The sequence below is a fragment of the Neoarthrinium moseri genome (genome assembly GCF_022829205.1).
Source record: "Neoarthrinium moseri strain CBS 164.80 chromosome Unknown scaffold53_Wmoseri_CBS_16480, whole genome shotgun sequence".
In the NCBI taxonomy this organism is placed as follows: domain Eukaryota; kingdom Fungi; phylum Ascomycota; class Sordariomycetes; order Amphisphaeriales; family Apiosporaceae; genus Neoarthrinium; species Neoarthrinium moseri.
Window position 1 is genome coordinate 180,953 of NW_026055167.1, and position 18,302 is coordinate 199,254.

General features: G+C 56.4%; 4 protein-coding genes across 4 annotated transcripts; 1 reads left to right on the forward strand and 3 right to left on the reverse strand.

Moving 5' to 3' along the window:
- Positions 1 to 2,617: 2,617 nt before the first annotated feature.
- JN550_010395 (uncharacterized protein) lies at positions 2,618 to 4,866 on the reverse strand (the record flags this gene model as incomplete). The annotated part of the gene is made up of 3 exons (XM_049308644.1): positions 2,618 to 3,343; positions 3,406 to 4,590; positions 4,678 to 4,866. 3 exons carry the CDS (start codon positions 4,864 to 4,866, stop codon positions 2,618 to 2,620), a joined length of 2,100 nt encoding a protein of 699 aa, XP_049167675.1.
- A 2,854-nt stretch (positions 4,867 to 7,720) lies between these two features.
- JN550_010396 (uncharacterized protein) lies at positions 7,721 to 10,301 on the reverse strand (the record flags this gene model as incomplete). Its single annotated transcript, XM_049308646.1, has 4 exons — positions 7,721 to 8,038; positions 8,105 to 8,644; positions 8,711 to 10,000; positions 10,290 to 10,301. 4 exons carry the CDS (start codon positions 10,299 to 10,301, stop codon positions 7,721 to 7,723), a joined length of 2,160 nt encoding a protein of 719 aa, XP_049167676.1.
- A 3,415-nt stretch (positions 10,302 to 13,716) lies between these two features.
- JN550_010397 (uncharacterized protein) lies at positions 13,717 to 14,085 on the reverse strand (the record flags this gene model as incomplete). The annotated part of the gene is made up of 1 exon (XM_049308647.1): positions 13,717 to 14,085. One exon carries the CDS (start codon positions 14,083 to 14,085, stop codon positions 13,717 to 13,719), a length of 369 nt encoding a protein of 122 aa, XP_049167677.1.
- Positions 14,086 to 15,937: 1,852 nt separating this feature from the next.
- On the forward strand, positions 15,938 to 17,901 carry JN550_010398 (uncharacterized protein; the record flags this gene model as incomplete). Its single annotated transcript, XM_049308648.1, has 2 exons — positions 15,938 to 16,702; positions 16,780 to 17,901. 2 exons carry the CDS (start codon positions 15,938 to 15,940, stop codon positions 17,899 to 17,901), a joined length of 1,887 nt encoding a protein of 628 aa, XP_049167678.1.
- Positions 17,902 to 18,302: the final 401 nt, after the last annotated feature.

Genomic DNA, 18,302 nt, shown 5'->3' on the forward strand with positions numbered 1-18,302 from the left:
GTCACAGCTCTCACCTGCATGCTCACGTGGGATCGGGAAGTGTAGCCCCAAATCTGGTGCCACGTTGGACCACGTTGGACAAGTCCCATATGAAACAATACGATGGGCGCCGAGTGAACGCACACAACGCATGCAGCCTCGCGCTTGGTGGGTGAGGGGGAAAAAAACGTGGGCGCCAGCAGGCTGCCTTTGCATGATGCATGAGCACGCTGTTTGCTTTGTCTCCGTGGCCCTAAAGCTCACGCGGCAGGCTCGTGGGATCTGCTGTGATTGAAGACATGGGCCCAAGAACTCAAGTATGCCCGAGACTCGGGATTGTAGCGGCTCGCTGTCATACCTGTAATTGATCAATCACTTGGTCAAGTAGTTAAGAATATGTATTCATATCGGGTAGCTTTATCGGAACAACATACCGAACGTGCGAACTGCCCGGTTGGTTGCTACTGGACCACCAGCTCCTCGACCTACCTAGGTTGGTAGGTAGTTGGGTGGCAGTTTCGGTAGGATAGCCACGACCCCATGTCTCAAAGGCTTTATTCGATGATGGTTCTCGAAGGATGCACCGCAGCCAATCCAGGGTTTCTTTTCCCACGTGTACGACGCATGGCCGCACATTGACCTCGAATCATTCTTGAGCAAGTACTTGTTGCATGCATGCCGCTCGCTTCCATGGTTGCTTTTGGAGCACTAATGGCGTGACCTGTCAGAACCAGACAATACCAGGTCATTGTCGACTTACATCATGATTCACCGGTGATTAAGCTGCGTCTATCAGTTAGTTGCCTACGTGGATGGCAAACCAAAAGACTAGGATGAAACACAAGGCGTCAACATTTGCAGGGAAGCCGTGGACCTTCATCAGGCTATACCAGGAACACGATCCCAGGTCGTGTGAAGCTTTGGTTCTGTTATATATAGTGTTATCTGGCGACGAATAGCATGCGCTCTGGTGGAAGGGGGAGGGTAAAGCACTGGGCAGAAATCACATTGCGCCAAACCACTGCAAGACCTGAGGCCTTGGGAGAACCTGACAAGAGAGGGGAAGAGTTCCCTCTGGAGAATGGAGAAAGTATCTGCTGTGCAATTATTGATTGTGTTGGAGGACATCGCCGGCGCACGTTTCAGCCGGCTGTAAAGTAACTTGGAGCAACATACATCGCCGTCCAGACTCCAGTTGCTCGAGTCTTCGTAATACTATCCGGCACACGTACCGCCCTGAATCATGGTTTCTGGCTGATCGGCTGGCAGAAGTGCTCGATGGAGAAGGGTTCCCTGATAGGAAAAGTGAGGCTGCGCACCGGATGCGGCTACTACGAGGATATCAGCTGCGGAGATTGCTTATATTCACCGCGGCTGATTTGGATGCATGGCTTGTTTGTATATCTCATCCACATATACTTATGAGAGAGTAAAATGCGATAGAGGTTTCCAAGAAAAGGGTCCGATATACTCCCGGGCCCTAAGTACCTCTGGCGCTCGCCGGAGCGCTGAGGCTTATACGAAAGAAGAGAATCTTGTTGATTCGCGAATTGTAAACGGCTGAACAGCGGTAGAGATTGCAGACCGACTCACCACAGAGCAACCTGGCCTGCAACCTGGGCACAGAGCCGTCATGTGGCCGGCCTGGCGATGAGTCCATCCTGCTTCTCACGAAAACTTCATCTTCGAATGAAAAATTTGGAAGTAGTCATCTCGAGTCTGAGTAGTTCTGCATCATGGGCCAAGGGAGTTGATGTATGACGCGAAGTCCTGGGAGATCTCCATGTGTTAATACCAACCCTCTCGTTGATCAACTTCGCTGGTTACTTATTAACACAATCAAGTCGGTTACTGGGCAAACCAATTCGCCCCAACCGGCTGTGAAAGCAGCCACATCGCTGTGTACGTCGCTCACGCTTGGCATACACTTGCAAGTGGCGGCTATGCGAAGTAGGAGCCAAAGACGCAAGCAGTCCACCAACAAGTTACGACTTGGAGCGCACTTGTGTAGATTGTGGAGGTCAAAGGAAACGACAGGCTGAGTGCGTTAAAGCTAGTCCACAGATCACACAGCAAGGAAAAGCAGCTCAGTGACGCAAATGTGATCAGACTCCATTTTCGGTCTACGGTCTAGAGGGGTATTCCATAGGCCAGGCTACCCTTTTTGTCTAAAATGTAGCACTCTAAACCTGACCAAGTCTTCTTCCCTTCTCACATACGAAGAAAGATACCAAAACGGGCGCCAGATCCGCCTATGCTCGCGGTCATCCAGAACTGAGCTCAAACCTGATCTGTATCGTAGGAGACAAGGAGGGAAATCGTTATCTAATTACACACAAGAGTCCCGTCGAAAACTTTTTTGTTTCTCGAAGACACCCCCGCAGAATTCGCAATGAATAAAGAAGAAAATAAAATAAATAAAGTCATAAAACCTGTCCTGTCCAGTGTGAACGCCAGCTTTCCATGCAGATGTGAACCATTCGTAGATCTGGCGCGCGCGCGCGGGGGGATACCAGATGTGATGTGCCATCGGCAGCGGGCCGAGATCTATCACCCAAAGCCTGAAAACTCTTTCTAGACCTCTAGAGCAAATCTAAAGCCAAGAAAATTCGTGAACGAAGCGGCCAAACTCCAGTCCTCATGCCTTGGCACCACCGCCCAAGATGGACGGCATCGATTTCCATGCCTTGTGGTCAGGAAGCTTGACGCGGCCAAAGTTCTCGTCCAGATCAAGGATGATTTTGAGAGCATTGCGGCTGCGGGCATGCGGCGAAGCGACGTCCTTCTCCCTGATGGACGAGACGACTTCGGCAACACCAGTGTGAACCTGCTCGGCCTGCTTGCTTCCGGGGAAAGGCAGCAGACTCTGGAGAACCTCGTACGAGGCAAGTGTGAAACCGAACTGGGGAGAAGATCGGAGGATACGGGCCGGGCCGCCCTTGAAGAAAGCCCGGAAGCCCTCCTCCTTCCAGATGGTCTGGGCGGCGTGGCGGAGACCGGTGTAGTTGGTGTCGCCCTTGCGGGCCTCGACCTGTAGGCGGGTCTTGATGACATCGCAAGGTGTCGTCAGGTAGGCGGCAGGCATACCAGCGATGGCACCAGCGGTGAGAAGCTGTAGGATGCCGAGCTTCTTGGTTTGTGACTCGCCAAAGACCTCTCTCTTCAAGTGGCTGTAGGTCGGGAAGTAGATTGCCGAGAAGGGGACATCGCGGAGCAGACAGGCACTGGCGCCCTTGTAGAGTCCTGTCAGTCCGAGGTTCTTAACAATCCACATAGCCGAGCGCCTTTCCGCGCCAGCGGCCTTGGCAACCTCTCCCTGGACCTGCAGTCGGATCTTGACGATTTCCAGAGGGTTGGTGAAGACCTGCAACAGATGTTAGAGTGCTTTCGTGGACGGCATAGATCATATCAGGGGACAAAACGTACAACTTGGCAGGCACCGGCCGAACCACCAGCCAGAATCTCATGGCCCACCCAAATGTTGCCCGTCTTCTTATCGGTGAAGGCAGTGCGGACAAGGTCGTTGACTGTGAGCTTGATGGCCTTCTCCGGGGCAACACCAACCAGCTGCGGCACAACTCCCGAGTACAGACCCTTGAAGCCCTCGTTGGCGATGACCTTTCTAAAGCAGTCGATGGAGTTGTTGTAGAGGCGCTGGCCCGGGTTGGCGCCTCGCTGGTTCTGCATCCGGGTCTTGACGAGATCGATGGGGTAGACCATGAAGGCACCAAAGGCACCGGCGACGCTGCCCAGGAGGAAGTGATACGCCGACTCGGCGACTTGGTGCAGGGCCACCTGGGTCTTGCTCTTGGCTCCCGACGTCGCCAGGGCCTCGTCCGAATAGCCTCGGTACCTCCAGGTCGGGTCCAGGACCTTTGCAAAGTCCAACAAGCTCAGCCTGCCCGAGGGCTCATCCAGGCTGGCGAAGTGGAACAGGATATCGGCCTCCATGGGCGTGAAGAGAGAGAAGCGGGTGATCTTGGCAGCCTCGTTAAGGAACTCAGCCTTGGTGATCTTGCCGTCGACGCTCTTCTGGCAGGCCTTGCGGATGATGAGCTCTACCAGGTCCATCTCCTTGATCATGTTCTGGAAGGCTCTGACGTTGGCATACGAAACCCTGCTGCTGAGAGAGATGTTGCAGAGAGTCGACAGGTTGTCCAGCAGGTGGTCCGACAGCTTGTGCCTGGAGGTCTCGCGAATGATGCGCTCGAAGTCCTCGGGCTCGATATAGCCGTCGCCGTTCTTGTCGAACTTGAGGAATGCCTGGCGGATCCTCTCGCCCTGCAGGCCGCGCAGCATCTGCGAGAACTCATGGTAGGTCAGGTCGTGGCGTCGAGTCTTGTCGCCGATGTAGAGCTTTGCCCATTGGCACTCCCAGTCAAAGGGGATGCTGTCGGCGCCCTTGTTGAGCTCGTAGAGACGGCGGAAGTTGTCGTACTTGACGCTGCCGGTGCGGTCGACGTCGAAGAGGCGGAAGGCGATCTCGTACTCGGCGTCGGCCTTGAAGAGGAGGTTGTGGAAAGCGCCCCAGTCGGCGAGACTCACCCGGCCGGAGTCCTTGCGGTCGGCAACGCGAAAGAGGAGGCCGTACTGCTCGCGCTTGATCTTGCCCTGCGGGGAGAGGAGACGGGGTGTTAGTTGAGTTGAGTTGAGTTGAAGTGTTCAGGCATGCAACCAGGATGGACGCGCGCGGCTTACATAGTCCTCATCAGGCGGTGCAATGGCGTCGATGAACTGCTCTTCCGTCATGTACAATTCGCCGGTGGCAGGGTCCTTGGTCGCGCCGCTGACGAAGGCGGCCTTGTTCTTGGCCGTGAGCTCCGAGGGCTCGTCGATGCCAAGGAGGGACTCCTTGACGGCCTCCTTGACGGTCGTCGGCGCCGACATGTTGACGGTGGGCTCTGGGGGGTTGCTGGACGGCTTTGTTTACAGGGAAGCGGGCCGGGCCACGCGGAGTGTCTGAGGTGGTGGTCAGTCGTGGTGCGGGAGCGACTCTAGTAGTATAGTGTCGTGCGAGAGCACACAGGAGATCAGCGGTGCCGGGGAGCTCTCAATGGCGAGGAGGGAAGGGGAAAAAAAGTGCCAAGGTGGGCGGGAATGACTCGGAGGCAGGACAGACGACGAGATCGGTGACGGCCGGGATGTGCGAGCACGCGGCAGGACAGGACAGAAAACTAAGCTTAGTGGCGGGGAAGTGGGAACGGAAGACGTGGTCTAGCTAGCGTCTGGACAATTGGCCCATGGGAGAGTTGGGTTGGAGAGGTTCTCGTCTTGACCACCGCTGCGACGGGATGGGAATGGGTCGGTGAGGCTGGCTTTGCTGGCTTGCTGGCTGTTCTGTCAGGTGAGCGTGAGCGTGAGCGTGAGCATGAGCGGGAAGCTTGTCGCAACGCGCCTCCATAAAAATTTTGTGCACAACCCGACCGGATGGAAGGCTTGCTGCAAGTGGACAGACAACCACTCACCTCATTCGTGCGCTTCCCACTGCCAGGAACGGCTCGCGCCTTGGGGGGGGGGAGCAGCGGCATCGGTTCCCTGTTGATGGGCCTGTGGGGGGTCCAGCCCGGGGGGTTTACTGTGTAGCTTGGCTGCTACAGTGCGACGGTACCTAAAGATAGGTAGGTAGTACCCGACCTACTTACCTAGTAGGCAGCGAGACCTGCCCAGGTCCACGGGTGCTATGGTATCGTCGGTCATATGTTCTTCCGGCGCATCTCGCTCGCAGGCCGTGGACCCTAGGTGACTACGGTGGACTCCAGGGCTCGCTGCAAAAGACAGACACAAACCATCCATCCCGCCGACGCTATACTGTTACAAGTAAGCTAATACACAGGCTGCCCCGCACTAGCCCCAGTCGGGCAACCCCGTCAAAGCCGTTGGAGGTTACTGCGTAGAAATGTCAACTCAATTTCTTCAGTCTGTCCGTTGTCTGTCTCTCTGTTCCTGGATGTTCTAAACTCTAAAATGCGGCAAGTCAAGATGTGCTGGTGGTAGCCCCTGTCGCCCTTGTGTGAATGTTAAGTTAGCGGTTGGTGTAGAGTGAAATCATTGAAGACAACAAAAGCGACATCTCTCAATGCACCCCATACCACATGCTCCATACGATGGACAACAGGGCAACTGGAGGTGACTTGCACTGTGTATTTCAGATGATTAATAGGTCAGGAGATATGTATTCACACGGCTTGACGTTTTGAAGTTGTCAACAGAGTATCAGTCGCTCTGAGCGTAGTTGCTGCACCACCGAAAGATTAGTAACCCGGCAGAGAAAGACTGCACTTGCCTCCCGACCCGTCCCCCAGTGCTTATCTTGCGCATGGTCTCGAGTATCGAGCCTATAAGTAATAAAATGCCTCATGATGCCAGCTCATTATAGCTGCCGGCGTGCTCTGCATATGTATGTAGACCTACGATGCATCACCTTCCTAGGGGAGGAGATCCGCTTGTCCGAACAATGGGCCGAGCGACCCTGTCCTCCCCGGATGTCCACAGCATACCACAGGGCTCCATGGTCTTTTTCTCACAAACGCCGGGACAAAGCTGTTGTTCGTTCGCACAGTTGAGTTGAAAAAAAAAACCACTTTGCTGCACTAGAACACGGGTCTTCGGACCTCATTTTTATAGTCTTTGTTCTTAGACTGCCCCGTTGCTCCTTTCGTTCAGCACGGAAGTCACCCCTGCGCCATCGTGTGTATTGCAGTGCAAAGCAACCTTCCTTGCTGCAGCTTCATAAACAGCGTACTTTCTACCTTCACGTTATGGCGAGGCAGTCGGTGTGACCGCAATTTGCAGCCAACAACAGGGTGGAAGAGGGTTCACATGCTATCACGAGTTGCCAACGTGGAAAACGGTGCTTAGGTCATAGTCTTCCTCTATCGAACTATGTATGAACGCCCCGGCTCCTTACGCATGCAATCATCATCTCAAATGGCCCCTGAGAAAGAACGAAGAAATGATGCTCATGCTGCCCTTCCTTTCCTGATCTCGAAAATCGATTTCATACTCTAACACAAACTGTAAGAAAGAAGAGCCGACCAGCTCAAATGCGTCAAACCCTCTACAGAGTGCGCAAGGCAGGCCGGCTATATGATTATGGCTCGTGGCCCTTGCTTGGTTGCAGGCTGCCAGTGGGTTTCGTATTCTCCCTCATCTCTTGAGATGCCAATAGGCGATACGAAAAACGTGCCAGAGAGGCGAAGCGCCTTGCGCAGCAAATTGCAGTGGGGAGGGAGGTACCAGAAGGATTGCTCCTCCCTACTTCCTAGTCCACCAGACACTCGAGCCTTGGGGTTGTGTCGTGCTTGTGGACGTCTGCCTGCCATTGCCTCAAATCTATTATTCTTCAGAGTCGACCTGCCAGTAACGCCGGGGGAAACACAGTGCCGCGGGAAAAGAAAAGCCAGTTCGTTGGGTATAGACATGTCTCGTAGCTTCGTGTGAGTGTCGTAAGTGATGGCCAATGAAATGGCCAGATTAGTGTGGGGGTTATAGAGGCAGAAAAGCTCATGCTGCTCTAGCGCCAGATGCCGTACCAGTTTGCGCCGACGTCAAACGCCTTGGCTGCTCCGGAAACGAACGCGAAAAGGAGTGGTGCCAAAGGGAGCGTAAATCGAGAGGCACTGAGCCTCTACGCCAATGCGATGCATTACGAGTATGTACAAGAAGCAAGCCTAGTTTGGGGCGGTCCTGCCTTGGACGTCGCGATCCTGCACAACCAGGATCTGCGACCGTGGCGCGATGCTCAACCCTGCATAGGGATTGGCATCCTGAGCAGGTGACTCGGGGCCGATGACTCCATGTTGGCCGAGGACCACGAGTACGGGAAGTCATCATAGCGCACATCCCGAGCTGGGGCAGGTGCTTGCGCAGGCTCCAGGCGGAATCCTCCCTTGATTTGGCCCCTGACGAAGAGGGCACACTTCTTGAAGCGTTTGTCGGCGTACTTCTCCAGGACGGCCTGGTGGTGCTTCTCAGCGATCGTGCAGCACTCGAGGATCATGGCGACCAAGGGCTGCAGCTGGGCGTACGTGTAACCAGAGTAGTGGACATGCTCGGGAGTCTGTCGATGTCAAGGTTAGCGCCGATGTGGCTGATTGTGTATGAGGCTTCAGGGAGAGGAACTTACCCAGTGACCCTTTTCCAGGATCAGACGCGAGAGACAGTGAGCACCCGCAGAGACAAAGCTTGGCGGGGAGGCAACGAAGCGTTCGTCCATGATGGTCACTTCGAGGAAATACTTGGCAAGAGTCCGGGTCTCCAGGTCGTAGTCATCGGCTTTGCTAATGCGTCTCAAGAAGCTCATGGGGCCAGGCCAGCCAAGGTTGAAGTCGAGCATGCTCAACATGTACCGTTCGGCTTTGAGGATCTCCTCGACGGAATAGCCAGAGTCCACCATGTAGACGATCTCCTGTACCGAGGGACAGTTAATCTCTTCGTACTTGGCCGCTAAGAAGATGGCAGTGGCGCCGACGAGCTGCAGCTTGCCCAGCGAGACGACCTTGACTGACAGGAACCGGTCAATGTAGTTGACTGCGAGAAACAGGGTCTCGGGAAGGAGATTGAAACGGCCATGGACTTGGATCACCCAGTCCATGAGGACACTACGCATCGACCATTGGATCTCTGTCTGGATGTCCATGTAGTGAGCACTGGGGAGGAGCGTGATCTAGACCGCAAACGCGTTAGCAGGCATTACGACGTGGTGAAGGTTAGGTCAGCGGCATCTTCTCACCTCCATCTCCTTCATATACTCGAAGATCTCATCCCCGTACTCAGCAACCATGCTGATATCCCACGCCTCCTCCTCGATCTCTTCGTCGGTACGGTTCTTCTCAACGATGTGACGGGCCTGTTGGATCTCGTCCAGGATCTGCTTCGAGAACTTGGGGCCCTCCATGATGGTGACGGTCAAACTCGTCTCGGGCTCCGCCTCAGCCTCGACGGCTTCACGGTCGTGCGCGATCGGTATGTCTACGCAATCCCGGTACGAATGAGCAGTGGTGTATCCTTGCTCGTCGTACAGATCCTCGTCCTCGTGATCAGAGGGCTCCAGAGGCACCAGAGGTCCCAAAGGCTCCAGGTGCTCCAGGCCTGCCGAAGCCGGAGCCGGTGCCGGTGCCGATGGGTGCTCCGCTTCTTGCTCGACGTCCCGGGTAGCAGTCTTAGTTATGGGGTTGGTGAGACGTTCGTGCGGGGGCACGTATTCTGGTTGGGCCGGCTCGAAGTCAAGGAAACGCTCGGGGGATAGCTCCTCGACGGCATCCAGGTATGGTGCCTCAGGTGCGTCGTCCTCGCAAACGCTGGAGTCGCTCTTGATGACAGGCAGGACCTCCCAAGGCACCACGCGGTTAACGTCGGTGTCCAGCAGAGATGCGGGCTGCTGTTGTGAAGACTTGAGAACCGGTTGGCTTTGGTGATGACGAGGCTTGCGTGAGAGAGGCGCGACAGCAGCCGTGGAAGACTCCTGGTACCTAGAGTCATGGCCGGCCACGGCTTCGATGTGCTCGCTGATGATCGCGCCTGAACCCGACCCAGAGGTCGAAGGACGGCTGCTGTTGTCACTGGTGTTGTCATTGTATACGATGGTGCTTGCCCGCTTGTTGGGCTTGCTCATCACGGCGGGAGGAAGGCGCGAATCGGCGTGGGCACTGACGAGGGACTTGGAGTGGCCATGATTGGCCTTGGCGGCGTGGGCGAGCTGCGATGACCCTTTGAACGACGGCCGCTGGGCGGGGCGCAAGAACGCGTCCTTGGGCGCGACGTACACGGACGAAGCATTCTCCTTCGCGTTGGCGACCTGGGGTTTAGCAGCCGCCATCTTCCCGTTGTCAAAGGCCATGGTCGTCTTGGAAGTGTTGCTTCTATCGGCGAAGGCGCTTCGCTTCGCTGCAACCTGCAGGCCGCCAACCGACGGTACAGGCCGCAGGGTACCCGTTGACTTGTGTCGCTGCAGAAGGGTCTGTTTTGAGGGCGGGAAATTCTCGTTGGTCGTCGCGTGCAACGGACGCGCGGGACGAGAAGGCTGCGGCGAGAAGATTAGCAAGTCTTCGTCACACTGCGCGCGCAACAACGGAGGAGATGGCCCCTCTGCCCTTGATGTGTATCTGACTGGGCAGCGTGTAATCATGGGCGGTGGCGCTTGGAAAAGCTGCTTGTGTGGCTGCATGGCGTAGTACGGGAAGTGTGCAGTGTGATGTTGTGAGGAAAGTTGTTTGGTCACGGTTGAGTGAAGCTGGGGCAGCTTCCTTAGGATGAAGGTATCCAAGCTTCGGGAGAAGGCCTCTCCAGGCAGTAGGAAAAGATTCACTTACTCTGGCATCCATGATTGTGGTGGTTTTTGTCGACGGCCCAAATCAATGGTCACTATCGCAAAAGCTGCCCAATGGACATGCGTCGAATCGCCGAAGCCGATTTCTCGAAAGCTTCAGGCCGGACGCCAAGATCTCTCTTGTTATCCGCCGGCGGCAGCAGCCCGACACGACGAGTCTCGGGAATCAAGTATTCTGGCGAAATCTGTTGGTGCTGACGATGTTTTTCGCGTGGTGGCGCGTTGGTGTTCAAGATCGATGTCTGTCTGTATCTACGTAGATCCGGCTGTGGTCGCGTCCAAAAAAAAAAGAAGTGTAGGATGGCTTGATCACTGCGGGTGTGGCTCGTATAGCAGGTAATCAAACATTTGATGAGAGAATACAGGCTAGAGTGAGGACACCTGGGCTGGACGGTACGGAAACCCCCTGCACGGTAAGTAGACCGACGGCGAAGAAGATGAGCCCCGAGGCAGCAGGGGCACGGTGGGAAAAGGAGAGGGAGGATAGATCAGCGAGGGCGGCGATGCGGATGCGGATGCAGATGCAGACGCAGACGCAAGACGCGATGCTGAGGGAAGGACCAGATCCGGCGTTTTGGTTTTGGACGTGAGGAGGTTCGCCTTCCACCACGCGATTTCGATGTCCAGGCGAGCTCGCAGCTGTTTTCTGTTATTATTTGTTGTGTTTATCCACCAGAGCTCGCATCAAAACAACCTGGGCAGCATGGACGGAGGAATGCATGGGTCAGCCCCCCGCGGCAACCAATCAGACGCCGCGCTGCGGGTAGCTATGCGATGGCAGGTCAACAGCACCACCCAGCCAGCAGCTCACACGCAGGACGGTGAAACTCGACGCCCTCTCGGGTAGGTATTCTATTTGCTTTCTCACTTCCGTCTCTCATGGTTGTCGTGGTGTCTGGCGGTGGAGAGAGAACTAGCAGAAATGCCAATCTACAAACACCTGGTCTCTAGTTCCCAATTCTCCTCCCCCTCTGGTGCGAGTTCACCGCCTGGGCGCGCCGGTCGAGGTCGCGACTCGGTCGCAATCTAATTCAAGGGCATGATTGTCTTTCATTTGGCGTCGGAAATCCCGAGCTTGATTGGGCCCCTGATCCATCTTGCGACCGACAGGGGAGCCAGACTCGCCGGCACCCCGTCTCCACACTCTGCTTACCTAAGGCTTTCTGGAAGAAACAATCTTCCGCCATGACGTCGTCCCACTTCACAGCTCTCAAACGCGTATTCCAAGACACGGTCAGAAGCTTTCATTTGAACATCTGCCGCCCAGCTCCGCCGGTCAGGACTATATTACCTACTAGAAATGGTTTTAAGACGCTTTAAATTCTTACACGATATGTATACAGGGCCCTTGGCCCTCGATTCTGCGACAATCATTAAGTACTGATTTCCGGCTGGATATGGAGCTCCTCGATGCGTGCTGCACGCGCGGTCATGTGACCTGGAGGGGTTGAGTTGGCCCATCTCAGCTTCGATCTTCCCCATGAACCACGCCGACGGGAAAATCAGCACATAGGCGCTTTGTGTGGTCAGAAAAGCCTTGGTAACCGTTGCTAGAGACGACGCGACCGCCATGGACAGGTGCGCGACACACGCGACCGATGCGCCGATATGCGCGCCCAAGCAATGGCCGGTCGGGCGGGCCATCAGGTCGCGATTCCTGGCCGCCGTAGGAGAACCAGTCATAGCTGCTTCGGCACCGGTGCTTGATGCATCGGTTCATCGCACAGGACGAACCATAGGTTTACAGGATGCTGTCGTGTGGCTCGCCCGCGGCCGCCATTGACGTTGATGCAAATATGCGAAACGCCTTGCCCAAGGAGAGACCAGTACGCCACGGCGCCAGGGGACCAGCATTGTTTCTGCATGCACACTGATGCGTGCGACTGCGCAAGTCGAAGCTACAGTACCTTTCCAAGTTTGAAGCTCGGTAGTGGCACTGTGAGAACCCAAACCAACTTACCCGACCGTTTTCGTCGGATCCCATGGCGCTCGGCGCTGTGCTGCTTCGTAGACCTGCCAATCCTGCTTGATGTTGGGATTGAGACAGACCATGCTTATCTGCCGACGATGCCTCGTGGCACCAGGTGCAGCGACACATTCTGTCGCGATGGCGCAAGGTCAGGCATCAAAACGTGGAGTGACACCTCCGAATCACAAACCTATCGGCGCAGCCAGATCGGCGCGCCGTGCATACCTACCCACGACAGTTGTCGATGGACCCAGACGGATCGTGGATCAGGCTTAGTGAGCCGTCCAAGGACATGCAAGTCAAAAGTCAGAGCTATCGTGTGTGGCAGCAAGGTAGTTGCGGAGGTTGGTCGGCCTAGTCGCACTCCTTGTTCAAAGTTGTAAACCCAGACGCCGATCCCACGTATTTGGCGCTCTGGCGCAACTCTTTCCGGCAGGAATACCCCCCTCCCTCCCCCAGCTGCCCAGGCCTACTATGTGTGTGTTTTGAGTGGCAGGGAAAAAACGCCCCTCCAGGTTGCGGTGAACAGCCACGAGAGAATCGTGGATACTGCACAAAAGAGACTGCGATGGGCACGTTCCTATTGGACACAAGGCCCTGCACTGGGGCGGCCTAGATAATGGGCGACCTTGTACTATGTATGAGTTGTGCAAACACTGAAGAACTTTGTGAGGTCGCCCCAACCATGACCTGCAGCTGAAGCTTTGCGACTTGAAACCGCAATCAATGACAAGCCGGCCGGACGGACTGTGGACCGCCTTCGCCTCGAATCTAGACTGACGAGGTCGCCCAGCTAGCTAGCCATGCTGGGTAAGATGTCCCTCGCCCATCGGTTCGTCACAGATACATACATGCATGATGTTAGTAGTAGTAGCAGCAGTAGTAGACGATGCGCGAGGGGCGACAGACCAGTTAGCTGCTGTGGCTGTATGCGCTGAGCTGGGCCGGGGTCGTCATCAGGTGGTGTGGGCTTGGCTTGCGACAGCCGGCGCATTGCTGTAGACATGCCAATCGTCTACAGTAGAAGTTATCAACTGACTATCCAGTGTCTCTCTCTATGTCCCCCCAGTCCCAAGTTTTACCGCACGGGATCGAGACAAACTCTCTCGTCCGATGGCGCAAAGGACCGGCACCTCGACACTGTCCCACTGGCCCTGTGTCACTCGCTTCGAAGCCCAGGCACGCTTCCTGTCATGGAATTCAAGATTCGTAGGCCGAAACGGTGAAACACCAAACGAGCATGGGCGCGCGGCTGGTTTGGTGTGGGTGCCGAGAGACAGAGAGGGGGATTAGCATCTGCTTGAACGTTCCCCCAAGGCCCTCAAAGCGCGCGCTCTAAATGGATGGCTGCGAGGTGGTTTTCCAATGGAAAGCATGCTGCTTGCTATCTACGAGTCGGCATCCTTGTCCCAGGCACTGGTGGTGCATGCGCCGAAACTTGCTATTGGCTGCCCTCGCCTCCTACACAAGGGCGAATGGCACCTGACATTTCGGTGTCGGACGTGGACTGAGGCTCTCTGGTGCAGGCCTGCGTCAACCAGGTCGAGGAACCGCTGGCCTCGACCTTCGCGTGGAGAGATTGCACGGTTAGATGCGCCGACGCAGCGGGCGGGTAAGTCCTGGGCGTCGAGGTCCCTGAAGGTTTCTGGCACAGATGTCGAGCACAGTCGTCTGCTCGCCGAGATCTGCTGGAGATCTCTCGTCCGGCACTGGCCATGGGTACACCCAACGCACGCATGCACGCACTCCCACAAGCCAGACCGCTGATGTGCAGGGGAGTGGGCATCTCCACATGGTATTGCCGGCGCATGAGCGATCTAGCGGCCTGTTAGTCAAGATCGGCTTCACGGCCACTCAACACTGTCGCAAGCAGCGCAAAGCTGGCGGGACCAAGATAAGAAACCACTTGCTTCCCTCGCGGCTGCGACTGCTTGCGATGGACTACTTGTAGGCCTGGATATTGCTACGGATATGTGCGCGGGGGGTTCTTGGCATATCTTGTCGAGTTTCTAGCATGCTGTTACTTGCCCAACTCGCAGTTGGAGATGGGGTCGAGCTGTGGCCGGCTAATCCCGCCAGCAGATGCTCCAGATGCTCCTCTCCCTTTCTCTCTCCCCCACGGGTTTTGAGAAACGTTTTGCGCAGAAAGTGACATAAATACGGGCTGGTCACATTCTGTCGTTATGCGATTTATGACATGGTCCCAAGCGCCCCCGTGTGCGGGAATGGGAGCAGCGCACAGCCAGCAGCAGGATAGCAACAACAATAACAGCAGCACCACCAGCAGTAGTAGTAGTGGTAGTAGTAGTAGTAGTAGCAGCAGCACCAGCAGCACCAGCAACAACAGAGACAAGAGACAGGACAGTGCCCTTTGGCTGCAGGCGCATTCTTGCCCGGACTTCTGCATTGTCAATAAGAGCAGAGACATCAAGGTCGTGCTGTCGACCTGTGGCCAATAGTCCTGGGCTGCTAGTGAGACGCTGCTCCTCCTGCGCGGGCTTAGCTGGGCGCCTAGCCCGAACAGCGACTCTCCAAAGCGGAGGTGACGGCAAGAATCTACTGTAGCACTGTACTGTCTGCCTCGCATTTGCAATAAGCCAGAAACTGAGAGTATGCGCCCGGCCGGACCGCCCTGCAGCACACACCCAGTGTCTCTCTCTCGCACTCTCTCCTCTCTCCTCTCAGAGCATCTCTCCTCGTCGCAATAGAAGCGCAAGCCATCAGTCACCAATATTGCTGGAATTTCAGGGTGCAAGAAAGAGAAAGACGAAGAAGGCAGAAAAGGGCTGCTGTCCGCTGCACGTTTGTGTGGGTTGTATGTCGACGCTCGTGTCCATACAGAGGAGCTGCATGCGCCTTCCACACAGTCGAACCCACTTCTACTTGTGTCCTGCGTAAAAGTCGCACACCCTCACACCTCGCTATCCGGTTCACAAAAAGCCGATTCTGCAACTCTCCTCCTCCCAGCGCCATCCAAACAGTCCCGTTCCCGCTGGTAAGGCATCCAAATCCATCTCCGTCCTCGTTGCGAGTCCTTCTGCCCACGCCTGTCCGAGTACCAGTCCGTCCATCTGCCCGCCCCGATCCCTTCCTCTCGCTGGCCCAGCTTGTTGACTTGCCGGCCGGCCACCGCAGGCCCGACCAGGACGCTCAATGCATCGCTAGACCACCTCCCACCTCCCGTTCTGTCTCCTGGTAAGTCGATTCGCCTCTCAGACGCATTGCGATCCAGTCTTCGCTGCCTTTTAATCATCACCCTGCCCTTCCGTCCCATCCTGCCGCTCCCTGCAGGCTGGCTGTCTCGAGGACTGCGTTCCTTGTGTATGTGTGTGTGTGGTGTGCGAGTGTGCAGATGTGCCAGACTCGGCGCTTCACAGCCACCCTCCTCGCATCCCACAGCATCCGGGCCTCTATCACAAACCCTCTGGCGACACCGGCTAACCCGTGACAAGATTGTATAGCTCAATCCGAGGCTCCTTGACCTCCGTATCCTTACTCTGCCCACCGACCGTCTTGCGACCGATTCACACACGTCACAACCTGACCGCTCCACACCTCCGCTGCCGACAGCACCCCTTCGGACAGAAGAGGAACTCCCCTCCTTCGAAACCAACCACATTCACTGGGCTCGGGACGCCGTTGGGATGGAATTGTCGAATCTCATGGCGTCCGGCTCTCCCATTGAGGCGCCTCTCCCCTACTCCGCCCGCTCCAGTATGGGCAGCGAGTCGCCCGTCCGGCCCACCGTCCCCAAGCACGTCGCATTTGAACTCCTCTTCCCCGAATCCCCCCAGTACAAGGCGCGCCTCCCTTTGCGGGTGCAAATATATCCCCATGACAGCACAGAGTCCATCGTGACGACTGTCAAGAACTTCTACGGCCTCTACTCCGGTCCGACCGGCAGCAAAGGCGTCAGTTTCGAGGATGACCGGGGCAACACCCTGATCGCACGATACGAGAACTTCAGCCACAACATGGTTGTCTACGTCAGGGTCATTGAAGACTCCCCCCAGCCTGCTGCTCCTTTTGTCGCTGGTGCGTTTCCTCCCGCCTCGCTTGGGGCCCAGCAGCCGTACGGCAATGGCGACTTCCCAGCCCATGTCGCACCCCACGTAGAGCCTCACATTTCTCGCCCGGCTTCGAGGACTTCTCGCAAGCGCAGCCTCTCCCCCAACGACGGCCGGGGACGGCGTAGCACCTCCCTCGGTGCAAATCCTGCCGCCGGCAAGAAGGGTCGGTCTCGCTCTTCCAAGAACCGCGGCCCCAACTATGAAAACCACAGCGATAGCTTGAACGGCTACAGCAGCGGTGACAACGGGCCCGGCTCGGTCTCCAGCAAGGCCCCAGAGCCCATTGGCAACACAGATATCAGCCTGGAAAACATCGTCGAGGGCGGGCGCCGGAAGCGTGCCAAGTTTGAAAGCTCCGTAAGTCCACCCCCATCTCACTAACCCGAGCTCCACTCCCACGAAAGCAAACTCTAACCAGACGATCTCGTCTATAGGAACTTCCGTTATTTGCGCCGCCTCAGATGCCGGCCGCTACTTCTAACCCATCTGTCTCCCCGGCTCGCCGCATCGAGCAGCACCGCCCTCCCATTCCCTTTGCGCATCCCGGCCAAAACCCCTTTACCAACCCTCGACCCCTCCAGTCTCCCCAGAACTATGGCAGCGGCTACAGCCACTACACCATGTTTGCGACACCCGCCACCGACTCGAGACGTCACCGCAATAGCATGAGCTATGTGCCGGGCGGCATCCTCCCTACCCCCGACCCTACTATCGGGAGCAACATGTCCGAGGAAGATAAAGACGTCGCCCTGCAGCTCATGAGACTCGGTGACATGTCCAACATCTCCCACGGCAGAACGTCTGCCTCTACGTTGGACGACACCTTCAGCGGCAAGGCTGATATCGCTTCTTCGACTGGTGCTACCAGCGATGGCGACAGTGCCAGCGAGGATGAGCTGCCCCCTCCTCGTCGCCCGAAGCTTGAAACAACAATCAATGAAGGCAGGCCGTACCAAACGACTGACAGCCACTTCATCGCCCCTCGGGAACACGCCGAAGCTAGTGGTGACGACGCCGACTACGAGGACGGTGGTGAGGATGGTCCTAGATTGGACGGACAGAAGCCCAAGTCACAGAAGCCGCGCCTGCCCAGCCTGAAGACTGGCAACAGCAAGCCCAAGTCCAAGGTCCCCAAAGCTCCTGGCGCCAAGATGAAGAAGCCCAACAGTGTTCCCGCGGGGCCGATGTCGCCTGCGTCGATTCCCGCGCAGTCGCGCAAGCCATCCATCGTCGGTGGTGTGGCCGCGCCTGGCCAAGAGGGCGAGGACGGTCAGCCTGATCTGTCGACCAAGCCCCGCTGCCAGCGCTGCCGCAAGAGCAAGAAGGGTTGTGATAGGCAACGGCCATGCGGTCGCTGCCGGGATGCTGGCCTCAGTGCAGACCAATGCATCAGCGAGGACGAGGGCAACGGCCGCAAGGGACGCTATGGTCGACACATGGGTGTCCCTATCAAGACTACCGAGACTCCGATCCAACCTACTCTTCTCCCGGCAGCTCCCATTGCCACCCCTATGCTCCCCCCTGCTACCGACAAGAACAAGAAACGAAAGCGGTAGACGGCGGGTCCTTGACCAACGCGATATCGCGATACAGATTGCGGCGCGCACTGTATGCGACGCACCAGCCAACGACTTTAACCCCCCACTTTGTATATCACCACATCAGAAGCCTGTCGGCGGAACTGTGATATCAACGGCAACTTGTGCAGAATTATTGGACCAGTGAGGATCTCTTTCTGTCTTACCATACTGGCTTTCTCCCAGAAGGAGGAATGGCGATCGGCGCAGAGGCATCTGGGATTAATGGCCAGCTGGCTCGCTGGCCTTTCCATTCCTTCACATCGGACTTTCTTTTCTGTGCGGCGTTGGGTTTGCTTGATTATCTCCTCGGTTTATACTACGCCTGCTTTGCTACATACTTGACCAACTGATCACCCATCGAGATGTTGGAAACCAGA